The sequence below is a fragment of the Chrysemys picta genome, chromosome 2, assembly GCF_011386835.1.
Source record: "Chrysemys picta bellii isolate R12L10 chromosome 2, ASM1138683v2, whole genome shotgun sequence".
Lineage (NCBI taxonomy): Eukaryota > Metazoa > Chordata > Testudines > Emydidae > Chrysemys > Chrysemys picta.
In genome coordinates, this window is record NC_088792.1 from 269,835,520 (window position 1) to 269,856,817 (window position 21,298).

The window sequence follows — 21,298 nt, forward strand, 5'->3', positions numbered from 1 at the left end:
CTATGAATCACCGCTGTGCTTCAGAGCCCTTGCACAGTTCCTCCCACAGGCTCACACCAGCAACTGCAAACTGCAACTTGCTTAAATCATGGCCCAGTTTTATTTGAGGTGCAGAATGAGATGAAACAGGTAATTAGCCAGGGGAGAGGAGCACAGCTAAAAGGGCTACTCTGGGCTTGTTAGGGATGTAGGCCATATTTACAGGATGGGGGACTCTTATCCTAGGAACTGGTGACTCTGAAAAAGATTTGGAGGGATGCGGTGGAGAATCCGCTGAGCACGAGCTCTTGGTGCAAAACTGTGGCCAAAAGGGCTGACGCAATCCTTGGATGTATAAACGGGGAATCTCAAGAAGTAGTAGAGAGGTTATTTTACCTCTGTATTTGGCAGTGGCGCAACTGCTGCTGGAATAGTGTGTCCATATTTCAATGGTGTCCATAATTCAAGAAGGATGCTGGTAAATTGGAGAGGGTTCAGAGAAGAGCCATGAGAGTGATTAAAGGATTAGAAAACATGCCTTATAGTGATAGCTTAAGAAAGAGAAGGTTAAGGGGTGAGTTGATTACAGCCTATCAGTTTCTACACGGGGAACAAATAGTTAATAATGGACTCTTCAGTGTAGCAGAGAAAATTATAACATGATCCAATGGCTGGAAGCTGAAGCTAGACAAAATCAAACTGGAAATAAGACGTACCTTTTTAACAGTGAGAGTAGAGTAATTAACCACTGGAACAATTTACCAAGGATGTAGTGGCTTTCCCGTCTCTGGCTATTTTTAAATCAAGATAGAAAAACATCCAATCTAAAAGATATGCTCTAAGAATTATTTTGGGGGAGTTCTATGGCCTGTGTTATTCAGGAGATCAGACTAGATGATCGCAGTGGTCCCTTCTGGCCTTTTAATCTATCAATCTAGGAAAGATACAAAGGATATTAACATTTTCAAACAAGCAAGAGGAGTTAAAAAAAGATGATTATTTCAAAGGTATGGAGCAGGAAGATTCAGGAGAAAGGGGAAATAATATTTTGCATATTGAAGGTGCTAACATGGCAGTCACCTGTGCTTCCTAGTCCACTTGGTATTCCCTATCCCACCCAGGCATCTCAATCTTTCTCAAGTAAAGCAAGACCTATCCTCCTCACTCTGGGCTGATCACTGGGAAATGTACAAGGATGTTTCCCACTTAGCACTGCAAAGAGTTCATCCACACGTTACTACAGATAGATATACAATGCAATGCCCCAAAAGGCATTCTACATTCCATGAAGTCGAAAGACAGCAGTCCTTTTGATCCCAGATCTACTCATCTGAGTCACATAGGAATTAACTGACAATCATTAATATTTATGTCATACGGGGCGTTCTTTATGCCATCACTGTTTAGCACTCCCACTGAAGCCTGCCAAAGTAGAGGCCTAATTAATTGATAAGCCACGTCTAGAAAGCTTTCATTCAAACTAGAGATGCAGTCCCTTATGTTCCTGCCAAAACAATTCTACTCCCACTCTCCTGTCAGCATGATCAGGTCTAAAACTTATAAATAAAAAACATTAGAAGGTTTTCATCTGAGTTAAAAGTAATTTGAGATTTCTCAAAAAAAAAAAAAAAATCCCAAGAAACCAGACTCCCTGTAGACTGGGTTTTTTTAAAAATGTCATTAATTAGAGATAACATCTTTAGTTGCTGAAATGAAATCTAAAAGAGTAGATGGGAGTTCTAAACAGGAGGTAAATTAGAGAACTGAAGTGTTCTCTACATTTATTGCATGGAAGTTTCAGTGTCTTAACATATTGTTTTCATTAGTATCTTGTAATAAAAACCTGGAGTGAAAGGAACTAAGATAGGGAAGTGGAACATTAACAAGGCATTCAAAGTTGTCTAGTTTTACACCTGCTTTACACTGCAAAATAGATTTGGCTATCAGAAAGGTCTGCCTCTACTAGGCATAACACCTGGGCTTGTTAGCGCTCAAGACTGTGGTGCACTTATTTGTGGCTAGCCCTAACCCCATTATCCAGAGCTAGAACAATCAGGGTCCAAAACACCTTGCTTTTCACAAATGTGACCAATAACAACCAGATTATTTTTCAGGTTGTATATTTATGAGTCATCTAGTTTAATGCAAATATATGGACGATGCTGCTTCTTACCATAGGACGTTTGTGCTTCCAAAAAAGAAAGTTACCCACAGATCCAGGTAAAGGACAGAAAAACAGCACATAAAGCCTTTGCTGAATAAAATGTGAGCTCTACCATTTGCTTAGTAGAGCGACATGAACCAGGCATTAGAAATCTGGCCAGAAATGAGGAACAATTACCAATGTTTACCTCACCCTCAAAAAATGTTAGAAAATCGTATGTTCTCATTGTGTTCTCAGGAGTGGTAAAATTTACAAATAATTTAAATGAAGCAAAAGAAAATGGGGAGAGCTTTAAAGATAAAGCAGAGCATGGTTGCCAGCCTTGTGGGGCATTGATGGAAAAATCCCCAGTCCAACATACATCCTACAGGTGACTGAGGGGAAGACACTGAGCGTTTATAAAAAAAATACTCTTATCCATCTCATTAATTAATCCACAACACCAAGTAAGAAAATACTCACTCTTTTAACAGATGGAGGAAAATAAACTAAGTGACTTGCCCAGAGTTAATAGATTTTAAGGCCAGGAGGAACCACACTAATCAGCTAGGTCAGAGAGAGAGAAAAATGTCAAAGATGGGATTAGAATTTAGAATTTCCTGGCATCCAGCCTTGTGTTTAAACCAATCCGTTCACTCCTCTATCCAAGAGGCGCCAGAGACAGTCTTAGCTTGCCGGGCGTTGAGCATTTTGTTAGGCTGTTTCCCCTTTTGAGAAAGACCTGAAATACCCTTAACTAGAAATTACTGTGATCATATAAATGGATGTTCCACTGTCGAATACTGTTGGCATACAATTAAAAAAAAATTGCAAACAAATCACACTTGAAAGCTAAACTCAACATATCTCCTTAGCTAGGTTGTTGGCTAGCCATTATGTGAAACAGCTAAGGAAAAGGTTCATATATTCCTCATGTCCTTTCGACCTTTTCTCTTTGGAGCTCCTGGAAGCAATGAATCAAAGGTAAACTGAACTGACTTGCCCCATTTCATTTCCATGCAACTTAAAACCACAGCGTTAATATTTAATGTTTACTCCCATTGGTCATGGGAAAGCTTTTTACATGGGGAACGCACTTCATTTAAAAAGGGAAACATTTACATATTAGAGGAAATAATTGTAAAGAATGATGCTAATAGCACCTCCTTGCCTTATTTTCCACAACAGATTTCCTAAAGTTTGATGACATTCTTTAAGCAATAAAGCTACACTACCTAGGAACACCTGTAGAACCCACTTTGCAAGCCAGGCTTCCCATTTTTGCAAGTGCAATTTATCTACCAAGACTTTAACTCCTGGTGAATTACTAGAGGAAAGTATGAATTAGACATGAACAAAAACAATTGTGGGTATCATTATTTATTGCATCTGCAAAACGGTGCACACAAAAAATGGAGGCCTATTTTGAAAGTCGGGCTTGAATATTTCCCATACAAAAGGTGGCATAAAAATTAGGTTTTGAAGCACTGTTTGGGTTTTTTTTTAATAGTACACTCTGATCTGAATGCAGTAATGTATCAACAGTGCACGTATTGAAGTGAAAGGAGCAGTGAGGTTTTCCTACTTTAGTCTTAATGAATCAGTCCTTCCACAAGCAAAGGAAATGCTAGATCTTCCTGCCAGCTCTGTCCAATATCCGCCAGCAGCACTCAGGACAGGCAGATACATTTTCTTAAAACACACACCCATTCAAGTTCTACTGTAAGGAAGTTTATGTACTCTAGTACCATGCTTGAACAGGCAGGCTTTGTTCTGACCAGGCAACAATTGCTTCGAAACATTACTCTTCTCTCAATTTTCAGAGCAGGTTCCTGTTCGCTTATGCTGTACATGAAATTTCAAGTCATATTACAGTACCATCAACATTTTTCTTCTCCACTTTAATAATTTACTCACAAAAACAGTGTTCGGCACCACCCTGCTTATTTAAAAAACCCTTCCCCCACCTCCCCACTCCCATTTTGAAAACTACGTTGCACTCACAAGCCGGCTGCTTCCCATGTGCCCACTTGTGGCTCTGGGTTGCTTTGCAGGCAGCCTGCCTCAGTTTCCCCCATTCAAGGAGCTTCTTAAGCTCCACACAGACCTTTCTTGTCCATTCACCACCCCTTTTCAGGAGTGCGAGTTTATTCACATAAACAAAGCTCCAAAACACAATCCATAGGTTTTACTCTCAACAGGTCAATCCCAGGCTTTTCCCGTCTGTAGTCTCAGGAGGGAAACCCATGCTCCAGGTGTTTCTGCTGGAGCCAATTCACCCTACTGCTGGGTCTTCCTACCTGGGGTCTTTCCTGCTTTGGCAGGCCATTTCCAGACCCTAACTGGCTCTAGCTTCCAAACCCCCTGGGTACGAGCCTCTTTCCTGCAGAAGTCTTTCTTACTTCCTGCAGTCTCCTGAGCTTCTTCCTTAACTGTAGCCAGCTGCTGCCCTTTATAGGGAAGTATCTAAACCAACCCAGATGTGCCTCTTTAGTAACCAGGGTTGGCTAGACCCAGGCCCTCCAGCCTTTAGGGGCAAGCCACCCTCTTACAGGCTTTATCAATTAACCAGGCAAATCTGTACGGTGCCCTTCTATCAAGTAGTCTGGAATGGGCAGAGTATTACGCTGTCCTTTCAAAGACAGCTTTCATTTCCCCAACTGCAGGCTAAACTGTCGTTTGTTTAATCACACATGCCATTCCCAATTCCACTCCTCACTCAGGCTCCTGGTTGCACAGCCATGAAGTACAACATGTGAACTCTTTACCTCTGAACCAGCATGTCTGAAGCCCACACTTAGCTACTATTTATCTAGCACAGTGGTTCACAAACTTATTTGATCGGGCCCCCCTTCTTTGTGTCTATAATCCTTTACGCTCCCCACACATACAAGTACGTATACCGCCACCCAGCTCTGAAGGCAGTGCTGCACCAGCAGCAGCACAGAAGTAAGGGTGGCAACGTGAAAAGTGATATTCATCAATATCACTTTTCCCAAAACTGGACGCAATACTCCAGATGTGGCCTCAGCAGTGCCAAATAGAGGGGAATAATCACTTCTGTCCATCTGCTGGCAATGGTCCCACTAATGTAGCCCAATATGTCTTTAGCTTTCTTGGCAACAAGGGCACACTGTTGACTCATAACCAGCTTCTCATCCACTATAATCCCCAGGTCCTTTTATGCAGAACTGCTGCTTAGCCAGTTGGTCCCCAGTCTGTAGCAGTGCATGGGATTCTTCCATTCTAAGTGCAGGACTCTGCACTTGTCCTCGTTGAACCTCAGCAGAGTTCTTTTGGCCCAATCCTCCAATTCGTCTAGGTCACTCTGGACCCTATCCCTACCCTCCAGCGTATCTACCTCTTCCCCCAGCTTAGTGTCATCTGCAAACTTGCTGAGGGTGCAGTCCATGCCATCATCCAAATCATTAATGAAGATGTTGAACAAAACTGGCCCCAGGACTGACCCCTTGATTAACAAGGTTTCTCAGCAATATCAACCAACACATGCTGTTCAGTTCTGACACTACCTCCTTCTGAGAGGTGGCACTAACAAGTTACCTGGAAACATTTTATTGTTGTCCAAAAATACTCAACATCATGACTGCACTAAACCAATGGCATCATGTGAACAGGAGGGTTAAAATTTTGTATTATGGATAACAATGTCAATTAAACAAAAAAAACAAAAGGAAGTATTTTTTCCACACACTGCACAGTCAACCTGTGGATGTTGTGAAGGCTAAGACTATAACAGGGTTCAAAAAAAAAATAGATAAATTCATGGAGGATAGGTCCATCAATGGCTATTAGCCAGGATGGGAGGGATGGTGTCCCTAGTCTCTGTTTGCCGGAAGCTGGGAATGGGCGACAGGGAACGGATCATTTGAGGATTGTTCTGTTCATTCCCTCTGGGGCACCTGCCATTGGCCACTGTCGTAAGACAGGATACTGGGCTAGATGGTCCTTTGGCTAGATGGCCATTCTTATGAAATCTTATTCTAAAAAGTGTGATTATCCATATTTTTATACTCAAATATGTTCAACTAACTTTCAATTATACATTAGAATACATGTTCACACCTCAGACTATGTTGCTGATGCTACAAACTTGGCTGGCAATAAGACTGCCCTTGACTTTAATTCACAATATCTGGGGAACTGACCACAGTCTAGGTACCATTCTGCATTCTGCTCACTTCTTTGAGGCATTCTTCTGACTGTATGAAATATTCTCTGCTCAGGGATTGTTACTCTACCGCAGGTGGCTATTTCTATGTTGTATTCCCCTTCTCATGAAAATGGGGTTCTACTCTGAAAAATATACAAACATATCATGGGATTCCATCTTCAGACCACAACATAATAATTGTTCAAGAAGAACCAGGATATTTTCCAGACTGCCAGCACCACAAAACCTGGATTGTGAAAGTCACCTTTGTTCTGGTCTCTTTTCATTCTGCTGTGCAACCCCATTACAAATGAGAGCAGAATCTGGCCCTGCAAATGTAACTTTGTTAACGATGCTATTCACTATACACAGCAAAATAGACTCCAGTTCAGTATCAGTATGGGATAAATATTTTTGTGACAGCTGTTATCCTGTGGAGAAACAGCACCCATTCCTAGCCTTACATTTCACTGAGATGGTTTGAAGTGATGCCCAGAATATAAGAATATTCTACCATCAATTCTCACTGTATTCTTCAATCCTTCAAATCTATGGCTCTTTTGGCAACATTAGAAACCTACACGCTGTCCACCTCTGATGCGGGCATTCTTCAGAATGCCCATGTTCAGATCGCAGTACCCATTTGAGCTGCATGCACTTCAGTTGTAGCAAGGAGAGCCACATTCCCTATCTTCTTGGTTGTAATCAAACATTTGCACAGGACTGCATGGAACTGTGAAATACGCTCTTATACAACTCCGAAGAAAAGCACCAGCCAGCTCCTTGATATTAGTTTCTATAGTAACCAGTCCCTAGGCCCAGGCACTCACAGCGGGGGATAATGCAGATTTCAATTTTACATAGCAGTAAATGCTTCAGAAAGACACAGTTGCATAGTAATTGTAAGCACTGGCATAGCAAACAGAACCACCCCGTACAATTATCCCATGATTCTGCTACACTGCAATCCAACAGAACGTTCCCTATTATTTTTCACATGGTTATCTGCAACCTGTGCTAGGGCCACTGCTACAAAATGGCAGCATTTTTCACCAAGGTCTTTATGAGAATAAGAAACGTGCTCCCTCTCATGTATCAACCAGTGCCAAACACAATGAGATTTAACCGAGGGTAACCCAACCATTCACTGAGATTGGGTCATTTTTGAACCAGAACTTGCCCGCTAAAGGCCAAATGAAACAATCGGGGGGAAGGGGGGAAAAGGGGAGAATCATTCACTACAGAAGTTTGCCCTTTTTACACCCGCTCTTCCTAGAAAATAAGATAAGAGAGGTTCTAACACTGAATTGAAACAGCAGGACGATCACACTATTTTAACTTTCATGCAGTTTTACAGGTTGGACTTCATTAAGTAAGGGAGTGGAGTGAGAGGGAAGGGCACAGAACAATAAGTCACTTGTCCTAGGCTGATACTAGTTTTCTAGTACAATCTGACAACCAAAAGGGCTCCCCTCTCAAGGGGCTCAGAATTCTGCATACAGAGGGTATTTCTACCCCAACATTGGCCAAACAAGACCAGAAAACTGCCTAGGCTCTAGCTCTAGGAGATGCCTCGTTTTAAAACAAACTGACACTTGCACATAGTAACAGGGGCAAATAATTGAGCTAGCAACACCTAACAGCTCACAAGCAAACAGAAGGACAAGAAAATACAGGAAGTCGATCTATTTTAAGCAAGACCTCATTATTACCATACAAATGTATAACCTTCCTCTGAGCAGCAAGTATACAAATGTGGGATGAATCATATCACTAAGCAAACTGCCTGGCAATGAGAACAGCCCTAACTAGTTTGCTTGTGTACACACACACCACCACAACACAACACAACAGAAATTGCGGACACCTCTGCAGTAAGGGTGCATAAAAAGAATTGACATGCCGGAGTTTAGCCTCCAGGGAATAATTAAAACAACATCAGAAACAGTAGCTCAAGCATCCTTCTGAGAGACAGACTTTATATCACAGAGCAGGGAAAGCCTGTTAGACAATGCAAATGCCGCTGGGTCTTTTGTTCAAGGATTAAGCAGAGCTCCATTGTTCTGGATGTGCAATTCTCAATTCTAGACTTCCAAGGTTTATAATCTCACATTTGCTTGTGTCCTTTATGTTGTCAGAAACAGAATTTTGTCAGAGGGGAAAACCTAAGAACAAAACCTGTATTCCAGTCCAAAGGGTGTATCTTTATAATGTGCCACAAACACACTGCCTTGCATCACTCAGGACTGATGTAAAGGAATGAAGAGAGGGACAAATGGCTTAAAGACGTGATAACAGGACATACTCCTGTGTCAGTGGTCTGAATCTTGCCTGGGTTGATACTACAGCTAAATGAAGTTGCCAGCACAAAGATCTGGTGTGACTTGCAGGAAGCAAGCTGACCTTGCTAATCCGACTTCTGGTGGGCACATTCCCCTGTCCACTAAAGCTACCATCACAACTGTCACCCTCAATCTCAGCAGAGGTATGTCTACACTGCAATTAGACAGCCGCAGCTGGCCGGTGCCAGCTGACTCGAGCTCGCAGGGCTCAGGCTAAGGGGCTGTTTAATTGCAGTGTAGAGGTTCAGGCTAGGGCCACAGCCTGGGCTCTGGGACCCTCCCACCTCTCAAGGTCCTAGAGCCTGGGCTGCCGCCCAAGCTCAAATCTCTACACTGCAATTAAACAGCATCTTTAGCCCAAGCCTTGAGAGCCAAAGTCACCTAGCACAGGCCAGCCACAGGTGTTTAATTGCAGTGTAGACATACCCAGAGAGGCCAAGGAGTGAACTGGCATGTAGAGACTCAGCTGCCTTTCATCTCGAGAGGTAGCCTAAGCAGCCTTGGGTGGGACATGGAAAGGCAGTTGGGCAAGCATCGCCAGCTGTCTATACAGTACTTTTATTTGGGCAACATCTCCAGGGCCACCAGGATGAGTCTACCTAGATAAATTCATGGAGGATAGGTCCATCAATAGCTTTTAGCCAGGATGGGCAGGCAGGGATGATGTCCCTAGGCTCTGTTTGCCAGAAGCTGGGAATGGGCAACAGGAGATGGATCACTTGATGATTACCTGTTCTGTTCATTTCCGCTGGGGCACCTGTCATTGGCCACTGTCAGAAGACAGGATACTGGGCTAGATGGACCTTTGGTCTGACCCAGTATGGCCATTCTTATGCACTTTAAATAAAGGGTGAGCAACTCAATTCTAACTTAATGGCCTTAAAACTTATTTTTCCTATAGATGCCTTATGACAAATAGATTAAAATAAAACAAATATTGGTAAACTACAAAGGAAACATCTCTTTAGCAACTGTTGCTAACCAACAGATTTACAGAGGGGAAAAAAAGCTCTGTTGTGATTACTACAGAAGTATGGTTATGCACCAACTAGTACCAGTTTATCACATCATGACTGAATTAGACTGAAAGGGGATCTCCAACCATAGGAAGAGGGGCTGTATTGACAAGTAACCATCAACCAAAACCTCAGCCGCCACTGTTTTAAAAGTCATTCTCGCTCTCTCCCTCCAGTAAATTAGTGAAATGAAATAATCCTTAAACAGCTTGTGGTTTACACTCATCTTCACAGCTCCCCAAGAAATTGGATTTTTAAAGGTTTTAAACGCTTGTAACTCAAGACCAATTCCAAAAACAGGCATTTCGTTCCCAGTCCTGCAAGGAACAACATGTGGGCAGACACCTACATGGAGTCCAATAAAGGGCACCACATGGACACAGGGGTCGGTCCATAGAGCCTTAGATACTACAGTGCTAAGAAATACGTAAGTCAGAAAAAAAGCTGCTGTTATTGATTAAATAGCAATACATACCTAATGCTCACTCTTCCTCTACCCCCATACCTCCCCCAACAAGGTTTCTGACTCAATGTTCCCGATTAAAAATGCAAATCTATTCAGAAAAGGGGTGTCAAGCTCTTCCATACTATACACCTGCCATTTCTTATTTGCACTCCCTCCCAAACGTTGGTTTGGTGGTGGGTGGTTTTTTGTTTTTGATTTTTAAAGAAACCCTTGCAATTAAATTTGTTCATTTCTGCTGCCTGAATACAAATTGTTGCAGCAGCCTAATCCATCTCCAAACTGCATTTCAATCTCTTTACAAAAGACAGACGGCTTCATAAAAAAACGCTTCGATTTAGGGAAAGAGACATCATCGTCTATTTATACACCATATTGCGCAAAGCACCGTGGACTAGGTGGCCATGTAGGTTGCCATAGTGATTATTTTATCTATCAAACTGGAAATTTCCCCTCAGTGTGAAGTAGCAAGGCAGCACTAATTTTGATTACCATGAATCCTGAGCTAGCTTTAGACTTAACCTTGGGGGGAGGGGAGAGAAACACACACACACAAATCTAGCTAGAAACAGCAACAAAAAATTATTAGAACATAGCTTTAAATCTCTTGCATTTATGCATTTAAGATTAAACTACATCTAAAAAAGACAAGACTCAGGTCTCATTCCATTCTGACCCCATTCTACTGAGTACCACAGAACTCTCAAGGTAGGCATGCAGCTCAGTGACTAACACTGCGCTCTATCTATGCGCAAGAAGACAGAGATGAGAAGACATGGATAATACTACCTGCCTTCAACTATGTACTTCCTTGATTCTGCAGATTTAATATTAAAAAGATAATTTTAAAACTATTATCTGTAATGCATGAGTTGATATTATAGACCACAGATTGTATGTAAATATGTATTCAAGCAATTTAAAAGCTACCTGCAAAGGATTTTAAATTGACCCCTTTATTGCAGTACTGGTAGCATGAAAGGTTTATTTAAATACTGCTTTTTCTCCTGCTTGATTTACACCTTACAAGTACCATGTGTGTAAAGTCTGTTCATCCCTGGGTTTTATTTATTTTGGGAGGACCAGGGGAAGGACAGGGATGTTTATTGTAAGTTCCTATGTCCTTAAATGAACAAAGGTTTCCTTTATTCTAATATCACTTAAATAGCTGTTAATGAAAAAAATAGTTTCATAGTGACTACATTCCCTTCCCCTCATCAGCTCCACTTTTACTCCCATGCTTCTTGTGATGTCATCATTTATAGTAGGTCTCCAGTCATTGGAGACTGCCCTAGAGCCGGGCAAAAACAGGGACAAGTTTTTTGGGAAAATTACGTTTCTTTTCTGCGCCCATCTCTACAGCTGGTTCAAAGTTTAACTTTGAAGTTTTTTTGACAGCCAAGGGACACTTCTTTCAATATTTCCCATGCTATTGCGCTGCATTGTCATGAATTTTGTCCTGCGAACAAAAGTTATGGTAATTTTTATTAAGTCAAACACCAGGTTAGGAGAATTAAAATATTTACTCAGGAGACCTGGACTCTATTCCCAGCTCTGCTAGTGATTTGCTGTGTGGCCTTGGGCAAATCACTTCCCCTCGATTTTTCCCCACATATCACTTATCTTGTTTAGTTAGATCGCAAAACGTTTGGGGCAAGGATCATCTTATTTCACGTTTACACAGTGCCTGGCACAGTGGGGCCTCCAGGCACTACTGAAATACAAATAAATAATTCATTTTCGCAAGACCGGATGGCAGAGACTCATCTTCTGCCCATAGCCCTCAGATGCCTTTCCCCAGCCTGGGAACACCAGGGGTACTTCTACGCTGCAAAGCGAAGGTGTGATTGGAGCACAGGTAGGCATACCCATATTAACTTTAACTTAGTTATCACGGTTAATAATAGCTGCATAGATACTTCACAAAATTCAGCACTGGCTAGCAGCTACAGTATGCACCCTGGGTCCCTGGGAGTATGTCTACGTTGCCGCTAGAAGCATATCTCCCAGTCCAGTCAGACTTGAACTAGTGCACTAAAAAACAGCATTGTGGACATAGCAGCACAGGCAGAGGCACAGGTAGCCACCTGAGCTCTGACCTAGGGAGTAGGTGGGCTTGTACTCAGGCATCTAACCCATGCTGTCATCCACGCCACAACATCCACACTGCTATTTTTAGCACGCTAGCATGAGCAGAGCTAATGGGTCTCCGTCTATCTGGGCTGGGAGGCACGCTCTCAGCTGAGCATAGACATAAGCATCCGTTTTGGCTGCTCTCCAATGCGCTATCTTGGCTATTCCTCATGGGCCTTGACACCCTCTAACCCCAAGTCCTATCCTACCGTCAGGAAACCATTTCCGACACACATCTCACTAGCACTCTAATGTGCAGATCATCTTTCGCTCCTCATGGACTGCTGTAGAATGAAGGGGATTGAGAGCATAACTAGCACTGACATCTTGAAGTATATTGCACTGTACATGGAGGGAAGGTGTATCGCTTGCAGGACATGTCAAGTTGAAGCAAGTTCCATGAGTTGCATCATCACACACTGAATCAGACTGTCCACAGAAAAGCTCTCTGAGTTACTATATAATTAAACCATTCTGAGGCACACTTATCTGCCAATGGCAAATACTCCTGCTATGTGTATTAAAAACCACTTCAACACAGTTCAAAAAAAAAAAAAAAAAAGCTAAATGTGAAGTGGATACTGAAAGACTCATTAACAATTGTACTTTGAAGATCAATTGTTAGCTCCCACGTAATCACAAAGCTTCCAATTTCTCTTCCCATAAGTCTTCTAAATTTACACCCATGAAAATGAAGGAGAAGGTGGGGAGACATTGCCACTTAATATATTCAGGCTCCCCTATGAATATTCAATAAAGTAGATTTAAAGGATAACATCAATATTAACTCTGAAGCTAAAAACATTAGGCTAATGTCACTACTCCTCTCCAACCTACATTTTCAAGTTTTTTAATCCAGTGCCAGTCCGGAAGGACATCAAAATATAGTGAAGACAAAGAGAAAATTAGATTTTTTGCTTCAGTAGGAAGAAGACCTAAACTTGTTCTCTATTCATGCCAGGGGATTTGGGACATGAAGGTCCAAAACTGGAGGGATCTAGCAGACTCCAAATGCAGTTACCAGTTACTATGGTGCTCATGCCCAGAGGTGTCAGGGTGCAGAGTTTTGCTGGTGCAGTAAGAGGGTCCCTGGCTAGCGTCCAACCCAGGCCGGGACTGCTGCAGCTGAATGGGCACTCTGTGTGCAGCTATGAAGAGTTTAAGGGGGGAGTGGAGTGGACTTGTTCAGGAAGGCCATGCACAGTTTCTCAGAACAGCTGGGCGATGGGATGTAGAGCTGCCTTATGGGAAAGGGTGGGAGTCCTCCAGTGGTGACTCCTGTTCTGCCAAAATGAGAAAATGACTAGACCAATCTAGTTTTTCCTTTCTCCATCCTCAGCAAAATGCAGACTAAGCCAATAATTAAAATAATAATAATGCCTAAAAATGCACTTATGTAGTGCTTTGCATGAGTAGATCTAAAAGTGTTTTGCCATCTTTTAATGCATTTATCCTCACAACGCCCATCGCGAGGTAAGGCAGTACTATTATCTCTAGTTTAAAGATGGGGTACTGCAGCATAGAGGGGCTAAATGACTTGCCCAAGGTCACACAGGAACTTTGTGGCAGAGTAGACTATTGAACCCAGTGAAAGATATTGTTCTTTATAAATCAAAAAATTCTGACTGGGTCTGAGGTAATTTTTCCGCCAAAATTTTTTTGATGGGGGTTTTAATAAAATAAAAATACTTATACCATTATACAGACCTCGGTTCAGCAAGGTATTGAAACGTATGCCTAACTGGCAAAAGCCATCTATTGGAGAGGGTTGATGGGGCAGAATGAGAGTATTTTGGGGAAGTGGGAGAAAAATGGCTTCTCAGAGTGAGGGGTTGTTTTGTTTTATTAATCTATTGCTGGCCAAGGTAAACTTATCTCCATTTGCAGCCAATAGGATCTCTACCATGGACTTCAACAGGAGCAGTTATGCCAACGTTGAGTGCTTCTGAAAATCCCATCCTTAATGCCAGTGGCTAACGAAATGTAATGTATTCGTATTTACTGCAATTTTATTGTACATTTAATAATTCTAAGGGCACATGGTACTTGTTCTTTTTTTTGTTTTTTAAATTGGGACATAAAATAACTCTCAGCCAATGAATAACTTCACTGTAGTCAGTGGGACAACTCATATGCTTTATATTAGGCATGAGCTCAGGCACCTTGCTGAACTGGGGCCATAGATTTTACACATGAACTAATCCTCCCATGAACTCTGGATAAGAATTATCTTCTGGTATGGACGGGGAGGAGAGAGGGAGAAAAGTATAGGGCCTGATCCTGGGAGTTTCTGAAGACAGTGCACTTCCACTGAAGTCATTAGAAGTTGGGGGCACTCAGCACATATCCCAAGATGGCCCCACAGCAGGTGTATCTAGACTAGAATAAAAGGTGGATATTTAAAAATGCATAGTTGAACCAATTTAGCCAGCACTCTTTGAATATACCTTTTATCCTAGTCTTTGCAAGCCCCATGACCTGAGGAAGGCCAGCTCTGAAACGAATACAGAGCAGAACTGAGACTCACATGTACTTGGCTCCCTGCCTGCGATCAATCCACCAGACCACACTGTCTCCTTAAACTGAGATAAATCCTCCAATACAACACTGTTATAAAAGCATGTGAACTCAAGTAGTGTAACAAATTCTGTATCCGGTATATAGATATAACTAATATATGGCAACGCACCACTTTTACTGCATGTGTTAGAGGGACAATGTTCTTTCATTAGTTGACTCATATAACAGCTCTTCTTATTTAGGGATCAGACTGGAAAAAAGAAGTGATAAGACTTATCCTCCACTCACCATCCTGGAACAGCTGAATGTTTCTGCTCACACACATCAGGAGTAAGCATCATCAGTATTGAAATCCTTCAGAGTTAGCCCTCCACCTTGAAATGAACAGAGCAGCTCAGACCACTCTGAGCTATTGTTTCTATAGACCAGCTCAGTACAACAATGCACTGCGTCACACTGAGTGGGTCTTTGCTACCTCAAAGGTAGCCTGTGCGGAATGATGGCATGACACAGCACAGCGTACTGGCACATTCCACCCTGTGAGTCTATTGCTTTACACTCTCCCCTTAGAACCTTCCACCGCAAAGACTCCAATCCCAACAGGAATATAAAAACTGCGCAACAAGCAAAACCTGCAAATTTAAAGTCAAGAGGAGGCAAATGACCAAGGGAGACCAGCGGGTCTCAAACTGGGGTCACGACACCAAACTCAGTCACAACCCCATTTTAATGGGGTCTCCAGGACTGGCATTAGACTTGCTGGGGCCCGGGGCCAAAGCCAAAGCCAGAGTTCCATTGCCCAGGGCTGAAGCCAAAGCCCAAGGGCTTCAGCCCTGGGAGGTAGGGCTCAGGCTTCAGCTTCAGTCCTGGGCAGTGGGGCTCAGGTACAGGCCCCACGCCCGGGGCTGAAACCCTTGGGTTTCAGCTTTGCCCCCACCCCCACCCCACCCAGGGCGGTGGGGCTTGGGTTTCCCCCACCCCACACCACCCCCACCCAGGGTGGCAGGGGTTGGGTGGGCTCAGGCTTCAGTCTCCCTTCCTGGGGTTGTGTAGTAATTTTTGTCATCAGAAGGGGGTCACAATGAAATGACGTTTGAGAACCGGTGAGATAGGAAGGGAATAGCCAGCACTTCGGGGTGGCAGACCTCAAGTACCATGCAGAGGTTAGTGCCAGCTAGAAAAGCCTGGCTTCAGTGTTGTACTTCATGGAAATGAAATGAGACGCTACGTACAACCCATCATCCTCAGGTATCTGCAAAGGTATTAGGGTTTCCCCTGTATACGTGGGTATGTATAGTTGTAAATATTTACATATTATATACATAGACATAGGCAGTATTTTCTCCCTCTGAAGCAAATGCTGATGCAAGCAGATTGACAAGTAGCCAGAGAGGGCTACTGCTGACTGACTGTGATAAAATGCTTTCATCAGCTAGAACACTGGGCCTTAAAATAACACACCACTTCCAGTAAAACAGTAAGCAACTACAAAAAAAACCCAGCACACAGCTTTACAACAATTTAATCACATTACTTCCCATTAGGGAATAACACTGTCTCTCTGAAATAGGCAGGTGGATCAGCATTTTTACTTAAAGTTACCAAAGAAGTACTTGTTCATACAATGATAATGTATACCTATAATTCACACCGTGCCAAGTTGCTAAACCTTCTGTCAAGTGGTACACAGGATGCATGTGTATTTCCTGCTTTGTAGTTTTCCCTCAAACATTTGCATACATATTAAAAACAAACATTTTGTATACTCTCTGCACAGACAGTTAACACAAAAGCAAACTTGGCTAACTTCTGTTAATGTAAACAAACATGGGACAAAACTGTTTTAAAAACTACCCTGGGTTTTGCGGTATTAAGCATAATCTATATCAACAGCAACCACAACAGGTCAAAGAAACACACAATTAATAAAGGATAAAATACACAAACAAACAAAAATGGCAACATTTAGTACAGTATTATCTTAAGTCCTACATATCTAATTAACAACTTCTCAAGGGGCAAACCCACAGACAGGAAAAGAATCCCCACATCACAAAAGGGAGGGGAGGGTCAGTATTTTTAAGCCAGATTTCACTTAAGCTATTACTTTTATGAAGATGTTGGATGAAATCCTGACCCCAGAGAAGTCACAGGAGTTTTACTATTGACTTCAATGGGGCCAGGATTTCATCGAGTCTACAGCAAAAAAGAGATAAGGAGTCATATTAGTTTAAGAACCTCAAGGAGGTTTCTTCTTGGGTACAATGCAAGATGCTAATTCTTAGTAATACATACTCAGGGGAAAATGGAAGAGCCACTAGCCTGAAATTTCAATTATTTTGTCAGAATGTCAGTTTCTAAAAATATGTCAAAATTCCCTTCTATCATTTCAATTGGGGGAAGTGAGGGAGGAAGAACAGTGGGGGTTATAGAAATTTAATAGGACTGAATTTACAGAGCTTCTTTTCTGAAGGCCGCAGTCGTGAGAGATGCAATGCATGTTGGATATAGTCCAAATACATGGAACAGATGTATAAAATATTCCGCAATAATTTGCATAGACCCACATTACTTAGTTGTTGTTTTTTTGTCATTCAAGAATTCAAAACACTTCTAAACAACATTTTTTTTAATTATCTCAAAGCACTTTTAGTGACCCAGCACTGAAGCAGAGCTCAGTCAAGCCCAAACTTTGTGGGTGGAAAAAAGAGGTGTTTCAGAATCCAAACCCAAAATTTTTCACCTTGGGTCCCTCTGACAGTCTCATCTCTAGTTTTGCCCCTTTCCTGCTATGTACGCCAGAAGCCAAGTCTGTCAATCATGGTCTGATGTCCAACATGTATGCTGGCATTTTTTAAAAAATTCCTTCAGATAAGCTTAGCAGAATGCAAATATTAGCTTTCAAAAAAAAATATCTGGTTCCTCAAAGTTGTCACAGTGCCCTTATTTAACTCTTGTTCCAGCTGCTACTACTGCTCTCAGAAGGAAAGGTGTGGCTTAGATAGTTAGCACATTGCTAATTAAACCTCACAATTTTCAACATTAGGGATGCAGTATTACTCAGAGCTAGAAACCAGCAAGGATTTATTAGGACCAACAATAAATAAATAAATAAATAAATATCCCAAAAACCCAAAGCTAGAAACTACTGAAAACAACTTGATGAACAGCTGTACATTCACTTTGGAATATCTCTTCAATAGAGCCCTGCTGGACCGGGCAGACCAGCCTCTGCAGAGACATCAGAACTCTTGTTGCCTGGGTCCGTGTTCATTTAGCACACCGCAGAAAATCAGCCTTTTGCTCCCCACTCACCCAGGGGTCTGGCAGGATTGTCAGCTGCACTGTTTCTACTTGTCTATTCACGGACAAACTTGCACAGTCACCCCATATGAACCTGGACATCCCTCATTTCCTGCTAGAGGCAAGGAGAACTAGTTTGGCCACTAATTAGCAGGTTAAGGAGAAATTACAGGGTACAGGAGGGTGGGGAGAATAGAGGAAGATTCCTCTAAAATGAAGGTACAGGCAACTGTCTCAGATATCCAGGGACTGTGGCTTAAAACAAACAACAACAAAACTACAGACCAAATCCTCAGTTGGTGCAAGTCAGCACAGCTCTATTGTCTTCAATAAATCTACACCGATAGACGCCAGCTGAGGATCTGACTTTACATCTCTTTTAAACTTATTTATGGGATAAAGTGTCAGAGTGAGAACAGATACAGATTTCAATAAATCTACAGTCAGAATATTCTTTCCAAGCATGTAATTCAGAGGGCAATTAAGAAATACTCAAAATGATTTATGTCAAACAAATCAAGATTATGGGTCTCCATCATTTTTCAAAAAATCTTTCCAAACCATCTCATATTCGGCATATTCAAAGTAAGAGCTCATCAAACAGAGGTCTACCAGATATGCCTGTCAGTGGTAACAAGTTAAGCTTTTTTTTTTTTTTTTTTTTTTTTTACCACCACAAATAGTATAAACTGGACACAGCATTCTGTTAAACTAAATATTGACACATCTGCTTACCACGTGTGTTAGTAGCCATGTCAGCCACTTTCTGAAAGGCATCCAAAAAGGCAGCAGCTGCTACTACTGTAGTCCTGAAATGCATACAGAAGACAAAACATTAGCTATGTCTCATTGCTGCCTGTTTAATTATTGTCAAAAATCTTTAGGCTTATTAAGAAACCAGTGGGAACTTGCAGGGGCAACAATATAACAAACCCCCCTCTATTTTGTGTTTGAATTTAGCCCTCTTCTGCCTTCATTTCTTAATCTCTTCCTTGCTTTGTGCTGGTACTATGGACCGTGTTGCAGCCATGCTAATGCTGTGCTGTGAACTGCATAGGACAGGTGTTATTTCAAAAGGTTGCAGCCAGACCCTTCGAGCGGATTTCATCCGATGAATCAATATTAAAGCAACCAAACATGAAAAAGAATCTAAACAAATTAAAGCCACTACTATTTTCAGGGGGCACCTGTACCTTGCAGGATACATCCCTATATAAGGGAGTTCTCTGCAGTCCTAGTCAAATCCTATCCTAAGCACATCATTTGAGTTCTCATTTGACGTGTACCTGCCTCCCTGATAATTGTGAGAGCATAAGAGGGTACATTCCAAGACATCTGCTGATCCTGTTTGGGAGTGGGACCAGTGGGAAAAGGAAAATATTCACTACCCAGAGATTTCTCTCTGTTCTACAGTTACACCAGGGCATGACAAATGGTTATATCATTCACCTCTTGACAGGTAGGTCAGCACCTTCAGCCTTAGTTGCCGAGCCAGCTAGACCCACCCCCACCTTTGCCTCTAGAAGAGCTAAACCAAATGTCTTAGTGCTATATATAAACATGAACAACAAAATTGCACCTGCTGATTAATCGTGGGTGCCTGTGCAAATAGAACCAGGCCAAAGAAAGGAGTTACGAGTAAGAAGTCTCTTCTGTACCGGAGGCAGTCTCACCACGAGGAGGAGACAAACACACCCCCAAGAGACAGAAGAGAAAAGATGGCAAAGGCAGAAGAGCCAACTGAAGAAAATTCCATCAAAACTAATGCACAAGATACAGAATACCTTCCCCCTCCCCCCACATCCTTGACAGAAGGAAGGCCCACCAAGCTATGAGGAATGCCCAAAGGGCACATTGTCCATAGGCAGCATCTGAGGATGAAAGCATAGAGGCAGTATGTTGAGAACACTTCTGCAGGGACCACCAACTGGGAGATTTGCACTTCTTCAGCTACAGCTGCTCACCTGTTCTGTCTAGGAAGTGAACTGGATTGGCCTTTCAGGTTCAAAGGGCAAGGATGGCCTGCTAATTGCATACTACAGATAAACAGTTTTATCTATTTAGATAGCAAATCTAGCCGCTGGCATCCCTTGATTCTTATCCTCAGAGAGGACAAACGTAGATTCCAGTTTTCTAAATAAGTAGGTCTTGAGGGCCCTACGCATCACAGCTTTGTGCCAGAACTTTTCTTTTTCTGTCTTTCAGTCTGGGTATCCTGATTTAAATGAAATTAGGACAGGACTTTAGGGATTAAATGAGAACAGTGGCACAGCAATATTTAGTCCTCATGGACAATGAGGTATGGAGAAACATAGGCGAATATAGTGAATTCCCTCCTCCCCACAACAGTCGAAGAGATCACTCCAAATGAGTCCCAAATAATCAAGATCCCCTTAAAGAGATCCATCAGTTTTACTTTGCCTCAGAAGTCTCCTCATTACGGCCTAAAGGCAGAAGTCTATCCTCACCACACTCACCGAACCAAAAACGTGAGCAGAAAGCTGCAGGGAAGCTTGTCCGCAGTCAGTAAAGACCATAATTGTAGATAAAGAATGGTTTTCCTGGGAGAGCTGGAACCGGACTACTTGGATGTTATCCAACCCTCACTTCACGCACACCCTCAAAATACAGGAGACATAAATGGTAGTGCACACTTGGGCTACAGACGATGCAGAATGCCTCCTAAGAGGCTTCTCCATCTTCTGATCCAAGATATGGATTTGAAAGGGATGATGATCTCAAATGGATGGGAGGAGGAATCTCTACATACTGTCATTTGTAGGTCAGCCCCTGGGATAGGGGGAGGAGCACAGCTTCTCTAGCTAATTGTTAATACTTATTCATGGACCTGGCTATTTCCACATCTGGATTTTTCCAGCATTGTTTTCCTATTATTAGACTCTTCCAAAATCATACGCTACATTATCTTATCCAGATTGTTAATAAGGAGGCTCCACTTCTCTGATAAGAAAACACTAGGGGCCCTGACTCCAGGTTAGATTACATATACTCCCCTTTGTCAGAGGAAGCAGCAGAGGCAAAAGATTAACATTTGCTGGAAGTGAGTGAGTGAGTGAATCCTCAAACTGGCTGTGCACACTTGGCCATAGCTGCATTTGTATTTCACCTACCCCTACAGCTTCCCAAGCTGCAAAACGTGGCAGAAGCAGGAAGCCAGATAAGACTTGGGGTGTTGGGTGTACAGAGAAGCTCCTGGAGATAAGGAAG

General features: G+C 42.3%; 1 protein-coding gene across 17 annotated transcripts in view; it reads right to left on the reverse strand.

Annotated features, from left to right (window-relative positions):
* MTSS1 (MTSS I-BAR domain containing 1) overlaps positions 1–21,298 on the reverse strand; it is a 175,281-nt gene that overhangs the window by 127,888 nt on the left and 26,095 nt on the right. For all 17 annotated transcript variants that reach the window (XM_005288793.5, XM_042861002.2, XM_065586114.1 and 14 more), the window contains exon 3: positions 18,806–18,879. In XM_005288793.5, the coding sequence (XP_005288850.2) occupies positions 18,806–18,879 (74 nt within the window). The remainder of the gene's footprint in view (positions 1–18,805; positions 18,880–21,298) is intronic.